We start from the raw sequence: 15,020 nt of genomic DNA on the forward strand, positions 1-15,020 counted from the left end.
ATATGCTGATTTGGGGCTCAATAAACAGTTCTTAATTTTAATGCTGAAAACAAATGTGTAAGTTGGCATTTCATCAACTTAGAATTATAAGGTTCTGTCTGACATTTTGGTCAAAACAGAGTTATTGACATATTCTTATTAAATGACAACTTATTTTCATTATGGGATGTTTTTTATAAGTTGTTTACATTTTTGGACTTTTGTATATTAAAAACAAATGTTACACACATACTGTTTGCTATGCAAAAGCTTTGAAGCTCAGTATCTCAAAATCATTCAGAATGCAGATAGAACCTAATAATTCCAAGGTGACAATATGTATTTGAAACAGAAATCTGATTTATTGTCACATTTGATCCATTGAACGCATCCTTGTGGTATCAGAGAATCAAGAAAAGACATATAGACTACTCTATTTTAAATGGCAGCATCAAATACCTACTTTAAACTACCTTTAGTACCCAATTGCATTTAATGTTGTTGGCTAGATGCAATTAAGATCTTTGTTGTTAGGAAAAACCCATATCTGGCAGACACAACTGGACTAAACTAAAAAGCATCATCATGAAACACATTTCTAAAAAAAAAAAATATTTATCTATTGCTGGAGAAACATAGATAAGAGCGTTTTTATATATATATATATATATATATATATATATATATATATATATATATATATATATATATATATATATATATATATATATATATAATAAAATGATTAATAAGAAAATATTCTACCTAATATGCATTGTGTGTGTTAAGTCTCAGTCCTGATTTGCATATGCATGTGAAAGAGCATGAATATAACAGCACTAACATTTTTTTTTCATAACTGTCTTTACTTTTTAGCGTCCAGAGGTGACCATCACTCAAAGTCGGGTCTTGTCTTCCAGCGTCAACTCTGTTGACTCCGTGACAAACTCTGCCCCCTAGTGGAAAGATTGCTGTGGGACTACAGTGATCAAAAATGCCTGAGTGATATTGTAAGGAGTGAATCCGTATGAGGAACTCGCCTGCTCTTAAAGACCAGTCAAAAGAGAGTGGAAGCACCTGTTTTCCTTGCTGGGCCCACACTATCCATCCACGGCACTCCAGGAGAACAGGAGCAAATCAACTCCCATTTAAAGCTCGTTATCTATCCGTTTAATGACAGCAAGGTTTATTCCTTCACCTTCACCTTCAGGAGCGCTGGAACAGTGAAGAGCCACTGACAATGACAGAATTTTAACTTGTATTATTCAGGGGATTTTATTGACAAAGAGAGGCCTCAACAGGGAATGGGATGGGGTCTCTTTAAATTTTTTTTTACTAAGGAATTATAAAATATAAGACTACACACACACACACACACACACACTCATTTACTCCACCATTCTTTCAGTGATGCCTGCCTGCTCATTTTTTCTTGCAACACTTCCAACCTCAACCCAAATTACCTAGCATACTCTTAGGCCAAAGAATTTAGGAGCTTCTAAAGGAAAGACGTGAGTATTTGAATAACTGTTGAGATTTTTTTGATTAAGAAAGTCCTAAAAGCACAAGGAAATAGGAACTTGTCATCTACAAATTATGTGATATCACTGAAAAAGTCCACTGAAGGCCTCCATCCAATTATCTCAAATCTCTTCTGCTCAGTGTGTTATACAATACATGTTCAAAAGCTAGAATTATCTCAGTATGGTTACTTCCTTTGTGCTTAAAGGGCCTTGGCAGTTCTGAAGGGTAGAGCCATCAAAGGGTGTGGTGTATTTATTTGGGTGACTAGCCTTCTATTAGCACATAGCTAAAATATTTACAGCACAACGAGTTAGTCAGGGAGTCCTTCTTATCGCTTGGTATTAACAACAAGTAGCACTTTTAGCTTATTTACTGAAAGTTAGCCATTTAAAATGATTTCTTCAGCTTTCACTGGCATTACGATGCTGATTATGGGATGTTGCTGGACTATTCAACCTAAGCTACTTTTGCCGCTGTGAAAATGACATACAAAATTGTATCATGGCAGCTCCAAGAGCATGCTTTCTTCTATAATTCAACCACTAAACTAAAACTGACCCCACTTTACGCACACATATATACATACAGTACACCAGACACGTGCAATTTCATACCTCAGCAGCAGTTTTATCTTATGTTTTCAGTTTGTAATCAGATGCTTGTAGGAAGATATTTAATTTATCTCCCCCGACTTTAAGTGTACTGAATTAAATGTACTAATTGGAACACACCGCCCTGATATAGGCTATGTGACATCTGTAGAGAATATTTGATAGTTTTGTAATGTTCAAATGTTTCTTTATGTAATGGACAGTTTATTAGTATCCAAACAGAGTGACTCAAGAAGGAACAGAGTATATTGCTTTTACAATGCCATTCCAAGGTATTTATATGCCTCAGTTCTTAAGATAAGGTATAATCAAGTTTATCAAAATGGCTCGAAAGTATGTGTGCTAAGTGCCATGTTAATTTCAGTCATTAATCTGATGTGTGTTCTATAATGATGCTAAATATTTTATTAGTTGATTCTAGCACTCTAAATTGTAAGATTTGATCTATGGAAACATAAAGGGAAGGTTTTTTTTTCCAACATACTCCTAAAAGGATGGAAATTTGAGTCGAATTTGAGTCAAACGGAAAACTATAATTGTTAGTGTAATTTAAAGGGGAAAAGGTTGTCAATTAAATACCCACTGGTTTCAACTTTACTTGTATTTCTCCATTGCACCACTGAAGAAATTCAACAGCTAAAATAAAAAAAGAATGGTGAAACTTTACAAAAACAGCTTATTGTTTGCTTATTGTTTCACCTGTGCAACAGTGTAACGAATATGTAATTACTGCATAAAAGGGAACCAACCTTTAAAACTATGACCAAACTTAAAGGGAAATTAAGTAGTATATATTTGATGAGAAGAATCAATAAGATTTTTTTGTAGAACTCATGAAGTGAGTACATACTTGAGAAAAAAACAAAACAAAACAATGAAGTGCCTCCTTTTTTAGTAGTCTAGTCCAGGTTAGTGCCCATGATGTGGTTTGCACTTTGTCACTTCAGTCATTCTCACAATGTAAACTTGCACACGCACAACACATTTTAAAGAAAGGTGTTCACTGATTGCATGTAAAGCCAATCTTGACAAAGTCCTTCTGAATAAAACCTGTGCTGGCCTGAACATACCCGTGTAGTTTTTTGTACAATTTTATTTTTAGGAAATTGAGAATGTCTTGACAATATACAGGGGTTGGACAATGAAACTGAAACACTGGCCAATTTAATATTCAAACTTTTATGGCTAAATTTGACCAGCCTAGTGGCCGATCTTCGTTGACTGCACATTCCACCAGTAAGAGCACAGTTTTGCTTAAAATATCAAAACCAGAATCAATTTTAAGTGTGCTTTACACACACAAGGAATTTGTTTTGGGTACAGAAACTTCCAGTTTACATAAAATGACAAGTTACAACATGAAAATAAATTTGAGAAAATAAGACAAACATTAAACATGCAATAAGACAAAAGAGATCTGGATGTTGAATTGTATGTACAGATTTGTTATAAATATACAAGTTATGAGGTGCTTTGTACAAATGCGTGTAAGAAAGTATTGCATTGTATATTGTAATAAGAACAATATTGTAATGCTCTCAACATTATGGGTGAGATTTCGAAGTGCACAAGTGGACAAATTGTTGGTGCGTGTGTAACTCCGTCTGTCCTATGCCACCCAACCCGCACTGAGCTGGTATTGAACCAGCGACCTTCCGCATGGGAGTCAGTTGCTCTACCAAGGAGGCTAAAGACCATAGACTCTGGTGTCTGTCGCTAGAGCACCTTTACACGTGCCTCACTGAGATATATCCCGCTGCAGATCCGCAGAACCACACGTTTTTAAGGCTGGTTTATACTTCTGCGTCAAACGCCGGCGTATGCTACGGCGCTGACGCATAGCCCTTTGCCATGGCCGTCAGCGTCGCTGACGTGCACCTCTCAAAAATGTAACTACACGTCGCAACGATGCGTAGCGCAAGCTCTGTGATTGGTCGGCTTGGTAGCGCTGACGAGTCTGGGCCGGACCGAGAGCCATGCTAATGGCGCGAGTGATTGTTTACAAGTGTGGAGTCCCGTGAAGGAGCTACGGATGGAAAGTTTTGTTTTGTGTTTACCTCATAATTAAAGTTGTTGCACGTCCGCCAGTTCCTGCCTCAAAATGAGCGAGTTTGAGCCACTTGTACATCCCGAAAGTGTTCAGGAAAAGCAAAACAGCAGCGAAGAAACTCGACACAGAGGAACATTTACACCTCACTGCCAACTAGGGTTTCAGAAGTGTAATGCAGACCAACAGAGACAGAGCAGAAGTATAAATGCACGGCTACGCGCATTGCATGCGCCGTGGGTTACGCCGGTCACTTGACGCAGAAGTATAAACCAGGCTTCAGGCACACACAATCTAGCACACACGATCTAGACAAACCATATATGGTAACTAACTAACTCATAAGGAGCATTATCGCCACCTGTTGAATTTCACAAATATGGTTTCCTATTCTAGTCATTATTTCATTATTATAAAATTAATAAATAAATATTGTAACGATCATTTTAACATCTCTGCACTGCAGTTTCTGAACTCAAATTATGTAAATAAAAATAATTGGTTTATTCACATGTCCACATTCACAAAAAAAAAACTTAATAGACCATCTAATTGTAGCATTAAGTGTAATAAACTAATTCAGGATGTTAATATTATCATACTTGGTTAAAATCGCTTTGTTGTAAGATATAAAAAGCGAACAATAATGTGTGACATTAAATGAATTAAATGTGTGTGGTTCTGTGGGCCTGCAGCTGGATATTATTAGCCTCACTGGCACATCTGTGACCCAGACAGCAAGTCTTTGCGATGTATCAAGAGCCATATCCAGTGTAATGCCAGCATACCACTGAGAAGGATCAAGGGACTCCACAGAGTCAATATACATGGCTGTGCTCCTATAGCCAAACATTAGGGGCCCTATACACCCGGCGCAATGTGGCGCAAAGCGCGGCGCAATAGTCTTTTGCTACTTTCAGTTTGGCTCAAGTTCATTTTGAGGTGTTGCGCCACACTGTTAAAATAGCAAATGCTTTTGCGCTCAAATGTGCACCCATAGGCGTTCTAGTCTAAAAAAGCAGACGTGTTTTGGCGTGTTGCTATTTTGAGAAACTGTGAATAGTCTGATCTTTAGACCAGAACAAAGTCGGTCTATTGTCTGGCACAAAGAGTGCCTGGCTTACACACTACACACAAGATGCAATACGCAAATATCTTTACATATGAAAAAGATATAATATATAAAGGATATATATAATAAGGATATATATAGGATATAAATATAAATTATTAAAATATTACAAAACATATTAATTTCTAGCCTACATGGATTTAAAAACCACTGCCGTCATAATTTCTTCATCTCAGGAGGCTTTTTCAGTTTATTCAATTTGCTTTTGTATAATATTATTATTAGCAGTTTTATTTATTAAATCCATATTTATATTTGTTTTATTAAAAACAAGCTTAGATTTGTCCACCTGTCAGGTTTTAGACCATATGGGGCATGGCAGGTGTATTTGGAAATAACTCAGTATTTTGACCACACTTTGTTATTATTGTTCATTTATTCGTTTGCTGGAAATTAGAACTAAATTTAGAAATTGTTTTGAAACAAATCTTTGCGCTTAACAAACAAAATTAATTATTTATAGGCTAATTGATGTCTGTGCGTAAAGGTTTCCCTATCCACGAGAGCAAAAGCGAAAGTCAACTTACTTTATGACAAAATGCGATTATGGCGCGACGCAGTTGGCTCTTAAAGAGAATGGGAGATGAGGCTCTGATTGGTTTATTCTCAAAACACACCTATAACTCATTAAGAAAATAAACTCAACCCTTTTAGACCATGCGCCATGGCACAAAGCGGATTTTCCCGTCCTTAAATTAGCAAAAATGCGTTCTGAAGCGTTTGCGCCCTGTGTTTTGTGCTCTGCGCATGGACCGTCAAAATAGAGCCCAAGGTTTCTCGTGCCAATGCCAAACGTTGGTTTCAATAGTGCCAGCATCCAAAATCATGAACTTTGGACAGTGTCAAACATGTATTGTTCTCCACCACTGTCTTTCTCACATTCAGGAGAGTTACAGTGTGGAGAAGCCCCAAAGAAGGGTACCACTCAGAATGTTGCATGTCCAGAGAAAAGCATGAGGGTCAGTGACCATGTTTACATGGACATCAGTAATGAAATTATCTTAATTTAAATCTAAATGAGATTAAGGTTTAATTAAGATGTAATGTGTATTTATATAGCGCATTTATTGTGTATGGCTATACACCCAAAGCGCTTCACAATCATGAGGGGGGGTCTCTCCACACCACCACCAGTGTGCAGCATCCACTTGGATGATGCGACAGCAGCCACAGGACAACGGCGCCAGTGCGCTCACCACACACCAGCTATTGGTGGAGCGGATAGACAGTGATAGAGCCAATTCGGTGGAAGGGGATGATTGGGAGGCCATGATTGTATGGGCCGATAGAGGGACTTTGGCCAGGACACCGTGGTTACACCCCTGCTCTTTCACGAGAAGTGCCATGGGATTTTTAATGACCACATAGAGTCAGGACCTTGGTTTAACGTCTTATCCAAAAGACAGCGCCCACTGACAGTGTAGTGTCCCCTTCACTTTACTGGGGCATTAGGACTCACATAGACCACAGGTTGAGCGCCCCCTGCTGGCCTCACTAACACCATTTCCAACAGCAACCTAGTGTTCCCCCATCCAGGTACTGACCAGGCTCAGCCCTGCTTAGCTTCAGTGAGTAACCGGTCTTGGGCTGCAGGGTGATATGGATATAAATGTTTGTATGAGTTGCTTTTGGAATGTCCCTTTCATGTTCCCGTTTTACATGTTATAGTACATGGATTGATTAACGCCATTATGTCACCACAATGTCCAATGTGTGTTTTGTATTTACTTTCTCAACTTTAACTGTGGTTAGGCAGTTTCACTTTCATTCAACAACCTTTTATTTGTGCCGCTGTGTAATTTGATACCGTACGCCGAATTGAAAGAAAACTTCACAGACAGCACAAAAGAGTGTTCAGTGACGCAGGTGTGACAAGTGTCCAGGAGTTCACCCATGTGTGCATTTGAAGATGCGGGTGTCTGTGGTCCTGTGACGACTCTGTAGGTGCAGAGAATAGTGAATAAACAGTCGCGAGTGTGTATGAACTTTTATGTCGCAAGATGTGGCGAAAAGTCAGTCTACCAGACAGTAATAGTTCTTATTAAGGTGTTTACATGTCTGTACTGCACTTCAATAATGTGATTAAAACAGGAAAATATGTCTTGTTTGGATTTGTGTTTAATACAATTAGGAGTAGTTGGAGTAATGTCATCAAGAATCTCTGTTTACATAGACTCTTAATCAGAGTATTGTCTTAATCAAATTAAAATCAGAGTACTGGTGTGTTTATAAACGTACTCAGTGATGGTTTGAGCTGGAATATTATGGCATTCCTTAGGCCCAATACTTGTGCTAGATGGGCACATCATTGCCAAAGACTACTGAACCATTCTGGAGGACCATATGCACCCAGTGGTTCAAACATTGTATCCTGAAGGCGGTGCCGTGTATCAGGATGATAATACACCAATTCACACAGCAAGACTGGTGACAGAGTTCTATGAACATAGAAGGGAAGTTGAACATCTCCCATGGCCTGCACAGTCACCAAACCTAAATATTTAAGCCACTTTGGGGTGTATTGGAGGAACGAGTCTAAAACGTGTTCTTAACCAGCATCACGTAGTGACCTGGTCACTATTCTGCAAGAAGAATAGCTCAAAATCCTCCTGGCCCCAGTGCAGAACTTAAATCTATCATACCCAAAAAATGAATTGATGCTGTATTAGCTGCAAAAGGAGGCCCTACACCATACTAATGAACTATTGTGGTCCAAAACCAGGTGTTTCAGTTTCATTGTCCAACCCATGTACATGATTACTGTGATTGGTAAATAAGCATAAGACTTTTAATAATAAATGAAAAGAAAACAGTAATTTTTGTTTGGATTATTACACTTCAAATAAGGAGTCTGTATTAACTGTTAAATGTGTGAGAATTATTATTGCATTTAGAAATTCTTAATATATAGTTCCAAATACAACCACATTGTAAAAATAGACTTTATCTTTTAATAGACTTTTATTTATTTATTTTCTTGTCGGCTTTGTCACTTTATTAATCCAGGGTCGCCACAGCGGAATGAACCGCCAACTTATCCAGCACGTTTTTACGCAGCGGATGCCCTTCCAGCCGCAACCCATCTCTGGGAAACATCCACACACACACACTCATACACTATGGACAATAGTCTACCCAATTTAGCCTACCCAATTCACCTGTACCGCATGTCTTGCACTGTGGGGGAAACCGGAGCACCCGGAGAACCTTCTTGCTGTGAGGCGACAGCACTACCTACTGCGCCACTGCGTCACCTAAATAGATTTTGTATTTGGTATATTTCTTGAGAAAAAAAGAGAAAGAAATGCATTAAATAAAATAGTTTTGTTTTAAATGCCAGAATTCCTTTGAATTTGTATTTATTTTTATGAAAATATTATTAATTTGTATAAATAATTGCCATAACCTGTAACTAATTTAATAAAGTTAGTAGTCAGATATCGCTCTAGTTTTCACCTGTTATACAGCTTCATTTCAACAGCATTTGGCTATAATTTAAACAATTTCTGGTTAGAGGTTGGCCTTATAAAGGTTAAGGCCTAAAGTATAAAAACTTTGAGGGACAAAGGGTTGTGGGTTAAGGTCCATTCACTAAAAAAGTCACTTTACCATCACAAGTTATTGCTTAAATGTTCTTGAACAAGTTGATTTTATGTCAAACTCAATACCACAAGTTCTTAAACAAATATTTTCCACGGAAAAAAGTTTCTGTTGGCACTGACACCAAGGCTGTCAACCAGCCACTTGAAGTTAATAATGCAGAATGTGTGTGTGTGTGTGAGAAAGGATGTGTGTTTGAGTATGACCAAGGTTTTACAGTGTTGGGCTGATTACGTTGTCCTCATGATTTAAAACTCATTTAAAACTTGGTTAAAATCATTCACAATTCACAAACAGGTTTCCAGTAAAGTTTGGGTTTACGGGTAGGGGTATGGTATGGCCTGACACTGTAAAAATGTTTTTACATTAAAAAATACATAATGACTATGGGGAGTCTTCATGAATCACAAAACCCAAAATGTGTGTGCGCATGTGCGTTTAGTGATATGTCACGTCACAAACTTGACATTTTGACCTAGCTCTATAAATAGAATCAGGAGAGTAAGGCATTTTGCAAGGAATTTTGCAGTTTATCACTTAAATCTTAAAATATATCGGTACATTTTTTATTTTTTGTATATGCTGTACATTTTTGTTGATTGTGACTGGAAAAAGAAAGAAAATGAAGCAACAAAAGTATTCAGTGTGGGTAGAACTCTGGCTGTTATCTGTAACATCATGTTTATAGTGGTAACAGATAGGCCATCATGTTCGCTGCACATCCTTGACACACAGGGTCGCCCCTGTGCGTTGATTGATGGCGCTGTTTTATCTGCGAGGTGACAAGACCACGGCCTTGTCTGACAGGGCTATAAAGGGGCTGAATTGGCCAGCTTCTCCTCAGATTCAACTTTACTCAGTGTGCTCACATTTTACGTGTAGTCCATTCATCTTTTAAGAAAGTTTTATAATGTTGCCTGCAACATTCAAATTGTGTGCTGGCATTTCTTACAGACACATGAGAAATATGACAGGTAAGAGCACTTTCAAGAATTTCCTGAAATCATTTTGTAATGATATGTCTTTTGTTAATTACGTGTTTTATAATATAACAATCAGGTCTGAGGAAGAATGCAATGATTGCCATCCACCATGAATTGAACAAGCTCTCCGGACCTGGAGCTAGCACTTGGATAAACCACATCCGAAGAAGGAGCTCCTTGCTCAGTAAGAGATCTTGCATATAACTTAAACGCCAGTATAAAGGGATAGGGGACACTGTACATTTGAACTGTTTATGTAATGGATAATAATAATGCCAAATGATTGTCTTATATTTGTATAATATATTAAGAGTTTAGATGCAAAAACCTCTAAAAGCCATTTGATGTTTTCTTCTGAAATTACCTTTTTTTCAGACTCCTTTATGCAGGCTAAGTAACTTTACTTTTATAGTGACGAATAAACTATTTTCATTGCTTTTTAAATGAAATAACTGAACAAACAAAGGAGGCAGACAAAAATGCTCAGTTTAGAAGAACATTTCAGGCGGATTTTAGAGGTTTTTACATCCGAACTCTTCATACACACAAGTTACTTAGGCACTGGCTCTGAAACACCATGTTTACATTGGTAACATATAGTCCATCCTGTATATGTTATTATTAATATTAGTTTTTAAACAGTATTACAGTAGCAATAGTGCTGCTGTTTTTTGTGAGTTTCCAATCAAACTGCTATTCGTCTTGGATTTAGAATATTTCCCCAAAGTTAGCATGAACAAATAGCTGCGACCATTTTATTTTTTTATATTGTGCCGCAGATCCTAGAAAAACAGAATATTTAATGAGAAAACATTACTCGTGGCTTGTTTTGTTTTTTTCTTTTGTTAGCTGAATTGATGTACTAAAGTAGACATTTGATTCAGAAAGATGTGGAAATGAGTTTTAGAGGAGTTTTACAACCTAGCAGACACCTCCTTCTTACCATTTCCGGCACAAATGAAGCTAACAAAATCATATGGCTAGTTTTGATTTCATTTGTACTTTGATGTAACTCACTCATGAAGATGCTAATCTGTTGTTAGCACTTGGGTCATACAATACAGGCAGATGTATTATATGGGCCCTGGGGCACAACAAAAAATCTTTAAGACAAGAGTTGATTCCACAGATGTCTTTATCAGGGTGTAACATCAAAGTGTGCAAAGCCCATTATAATTTGGCTCCCCTAAAATGTTGCATTCACACTGGGTGTTGCTGAGTCATGCCCGATTTACCTTAGCAAATGAACAAGCTTTGCTTCTACTCATTGCCACATATTTAAAAACCAGACATACATTGTCTACCTTTTTACCTGTGCTTATCTGTAAGGGAGTGAACTAAGAAAAAAGTATCCAGTAAATGAAATACGAATGAGCTGAGGACAAATGACTCAAGACTATCTTTTTGGTGGACATATAAACTTGAAGTGGCTAAAGGTTGGGATTTTTTTAGGATGTCAGAGAACTGATCAAAATTTATATTCAGCTTTCAAAAAAAAGTTTGCAAATATTGGTAGGTTTTGAGTATTAGCTTGTAGTTAATCCACTGATGTTAATATAATAACATATTGTTTAACACAGGCAGTCCAATTGCCGAGGAGACATACAGTGAAGCTGACCAGTGCTATGTGCAACAAGGGCAAGAAGCTCTGCAGAAGTCCATCAGTATTCTTGAGGACCAGGATGGCTGGCAAACTGAGATTGAGAGTGTACGTCATGGCATATTTTGCTTTATATAGCTTATTGTGACCCTGGTGAACACTAATATTACTGTAATAATATTAATACAAATTGCATTTGTTGCTTTCCGTCTCTTAGATCAACGGGGAGAAGGTCATGAGTAAAGTCCTGCCTGGCATTGGAAAGGTTTTTAAGTTGGAAGTGACCCTGGAACAGCAGACTGGTGACCTTTATGATGAGCTGGTAGATAACATGGAACAAATGGGGGAGTGGAACCCCAATGTCAAGCAAGTCAAGGTGGGTAAAAATGGCTGATTTACTGATAAATCTATTATTTTTATTCCAATGTGATATATTTTTGGCCACTATGATTTTAAAGTTGCTGCTTCTCTTCTTGCATCTTACACACAGTCCTCCTTCACAATAAAACATAAACTTGCCGTTGCCAGGTGATATTGAGTATTAAGTTTTGCTCCCTCACAGATTCTTCAGAAGATTGGTCAGGAAACTATGATAACTCACGAGATTTCGGCTGAAACACCAGGAAATGTGGTAGGCCCAAGAGACTTTGTAAATGTCCGTCATGCCAAGCGAAGGGGATCCACCTGTTTTCTGGCCGGGATGTCCACACAGCACCCTGGAATGCCTGAGCAGAAGGGATTTGTAAGGTAAATCAGAAGACAGATAAAATTAAACCTTTTGGAATGTAAAGTTGAAGTCAGAATTATTAGCCCCCCTGTTTATTTTTTTCCTGAATTTCTGTTTATCGGAGAGAAGGTTTTTTTCAACACATTTGTAAACATAATAGTTTATTAACTCATTTCTAATAACTGGTTTATTTTATCTTTGCCATAATGATAATAAATAATATTTTACTAGATATTTTGAGGACACTTCTATAAAGCTTAAAGTTACATTTAAAGGCTTAACTAGGTTAATTAAGTTAACCAGGCAGGTTAGGGTAGTTAGGCAAGTTATTGTATAATGATGGTTTGTTCTGTAAACTATCGGAAAAAAAAAAAAATATATATATATATATATAGCTTAAAGGGGCTAATACTTTTGACCTTAAAATGTTTTTTTAAAAATTAAAAACTGCTTTTATTCGAGCCAAAATAAAGCAAATAAGACTTTCTCCAAAAAATATATATATATTATCAGACATACTGTGAAAATTTCCTCTGTTAAACATCATTTTGGAATATATATATAATTTGAAATATATATATATATAATATATATAATATATAAATAAAATTTAAAGGGGGGGGGGGGGGGGGGGTAATAATTCTGAATTCAACTATATGTATGTATATAAAATGTACTGTATCTTGTTTTCAAAGGGCTGAGAATGGACCCACCTGTATTGTCATGCGACCAAGTGCAGATGACCCCAATAAGACAAAATTCACCTGGTTGCTCAGTTTAGACCTAAAGGTAAGTCAATGTCATTTTATGCATTTGGCAGACGCTTCTTATTCAAAGCTTCTTATTCTGGGTTTCTCTTGGAATCAACTAACGGTGCAAGTTTGAGGAGGAGTCCTGTTCCCAGCCAGCGTGGGGGGATTTTAGAAAGTCTATTTAGGAAACTTTTGCAGTCTAGGGTATTTTGATGATTCCAGATGTTTTAAAAAAAATTTTTAAATGTAGCATACCTTTAAACAGTTGTGAGTTCATTGATCAATTAATTGTTTAATGATAAAAAATTTGTATTTAATTACAGTGAAAGTTAATCTGAAATATTTAGTTAGTTAATGGGTGTCATTTCTAATACTGGTTTGCCCTGCTCTTTCACCTACAGGGTTGGATTCCAAAAACTGTCATCAACCGAGTACTTTCACAAACCCAGGTGGATTTCGTAAATCACCTCAGGGACAGAATGGCATCCGGTGGGGGTATAGACGCAGCCATTGCTTGCTGACATCTATTGCCTTAATAAGGGCACACACCTTCCAAGGTCAACCTCATCCCACCCATAGCTATCATTACAAATGTCAAACAGCTACAACAATGAAATTGTCCATTGAAGCAATATGCTAGCCCTTGTTCAAGTCAGACGATTTTTACTTTGTGATAAACTCAGCCGACTACTTCTGTCACCTCCACTTTGCCACTTTAAACTTCTTTTTATTCAGCTGTACACTTCTGCAGAACACAACTTACTAATGTGTAATGGTATGTTGGCTCCTATTTTATTGTTGTTTGTATAAAAAGTATTTATTTTAAGTTAATATTGCATTACCCTGTATGTTAAATTAATTAAATAAAAAGATTATATGAAAACTCAATGTATTTTGTTCCTACAGATATTACACAAGAGGGATTACAGATTATTACAGAAGCCACAAAAATGGATGAAATATATTTATACATCAATATATTTTGGCAGGTCATTAAGTCATTTAAGGCATACAACATTTTGAGTCAGTTTATACCTTTAAGCATCTCATTAATGTTCAAGCAAACAGCACAAGGAAAGGGTTCGTGTCTCGTCTTAGGGGAGAGCGGGACACAAAGTAACACTTTTTGGTTTTGGCCAAACAATGAACAAAGAAATGGGGTTAGACAAACCCTATATTTTAACCTACAAAACACAAGCCTCTTCTACACATGAGCACAAAAAGTATTATCGTCTGACCTATGGTTTCTGTGCAGTAGTGCCAAAAGTGCCAGAAGTAAAAATGTTACTTTTTACCCCACCTGCGGGGCAAGCAGTAACAGTCAGAGGGTTAGTTGTAACACATGCTTAAAAAGGCAGATTTCACACAATTAATTTAAATCCAGTTTACTTTAAATAGTAGCTACAGTTGAAGTCAGAGTTTTAACCCCCTTTGATTTTTTTTACTTTTTTAAATATTTCCCAAATGATGTTTAACAGAGCAAGGAAATTTTCACAGTATGTCTGATAATATTTTTTCTTCCAGAGGAAATCCTATTTGTTTTATTTTGGCTAGAATAAAAGCAGTCTTTAATTTTTTAAACACCATTTTAAGGTCAAAAGTATTAGCCCCTTTAAGCTATATCTTTTTTTTTCGATAGTCTACAGAACCAACTATCGTTATACAATGACTAACCTAATTAACTTAACCTGCCTGGTTAACCTAATTAACCTAGTTAAGACTTAATATGTCACTTTAAGCTGAAAAGAAGTGTCTTCAAAAAAAGCTAGTCAAATATTATGTACTGTCATCAAAGCAAAGATCAAATAAATCAGTTATTTAAAATGAGATATTAAAACTATTATGTTTAGAAATGTGTTGAATAAATCGTCTCTTCATTAAACAGAAACTGGGGGAAATAAGAAGAACAGGGGGGCTAATAATTCAGAAGGGCTAATAATTTTGACTTCAACTGTATATTTCCTCAGTACTTGGTTTATTTTTTTATTCTACACAGCACAATATGTTTGTTTGTTTATTTGTCTATTGGATAAATACATTTGGATTTATTTGCATATCCATTATT

The 15,020-nt window shown here is 36.7% G+C and overlaps 2 protein-coding genes across 6 annotated transcripts in view; both read left to right on the forward strand.

The window, feature by feature from the left end:
* Window positions 1-15,020, forward strand: part of grk5l (G protein-coupled receptor kinase 5 like) — an 821,722-nt gene that overhangs the window by 72,311 nt on the left and 734,391 nt on the right. For 4 of the 5 annotated variants that reach the window (XM_690749.10, XM_005167252.6, XM_073911117.1 and 1 more), the window contains one exon: window positions 856-3,179. The exons of the other annotated variant lie outside the window; for it this stretch is intronic. Coding sequence is in view for 2 of the 4 variants with exons in the window: in XM_005167252.6 (XP_005167309.1) it covers window positions 856-939 (84 nt within the window). In the remaining 2 variants the exon portion in view is untranslated. Of the gene's footprint in view, window positions 1-855; window positions 3,180-15,020 lie in introns of those variants that run through there. 5 annotated transcript variants of the gene reach the window in all.
* Window positions 9,757-13,838, forward strand: star (steroidogenic acute regulatory protein). The gene is given in 7 exon segments (NM_131663.1): window positions 9,757-9,867; window positions 9,953-10,060; window positions 11,457-11,584; window positions 11,694-11,852; window positions 12,039-12,223; window positions 12,899-12,992; window positions 13,357-13,838. Coding segments are annotated over 7 exon segments (858 nt in total). The 5' UTR covers window positions 9,757-9,803; the 3' UTR covers window positions 13,477-13,838.

The sequence above is a fragment of the Danio rerio genome, chromosome 8, assembly GCF_049306965.1.
Source record: "Danio rerio strain Tuebingen ecotype United States chromosome 8, GRCz12tu, whole genome shotgun sequence".
Taxonomy (NCBI): domain Eukaryota; kingdom Metazoa; phylum Chordata; class Actinopteri; order Cypriniformes; family Danionidae; genus Danio; species Danio rerio.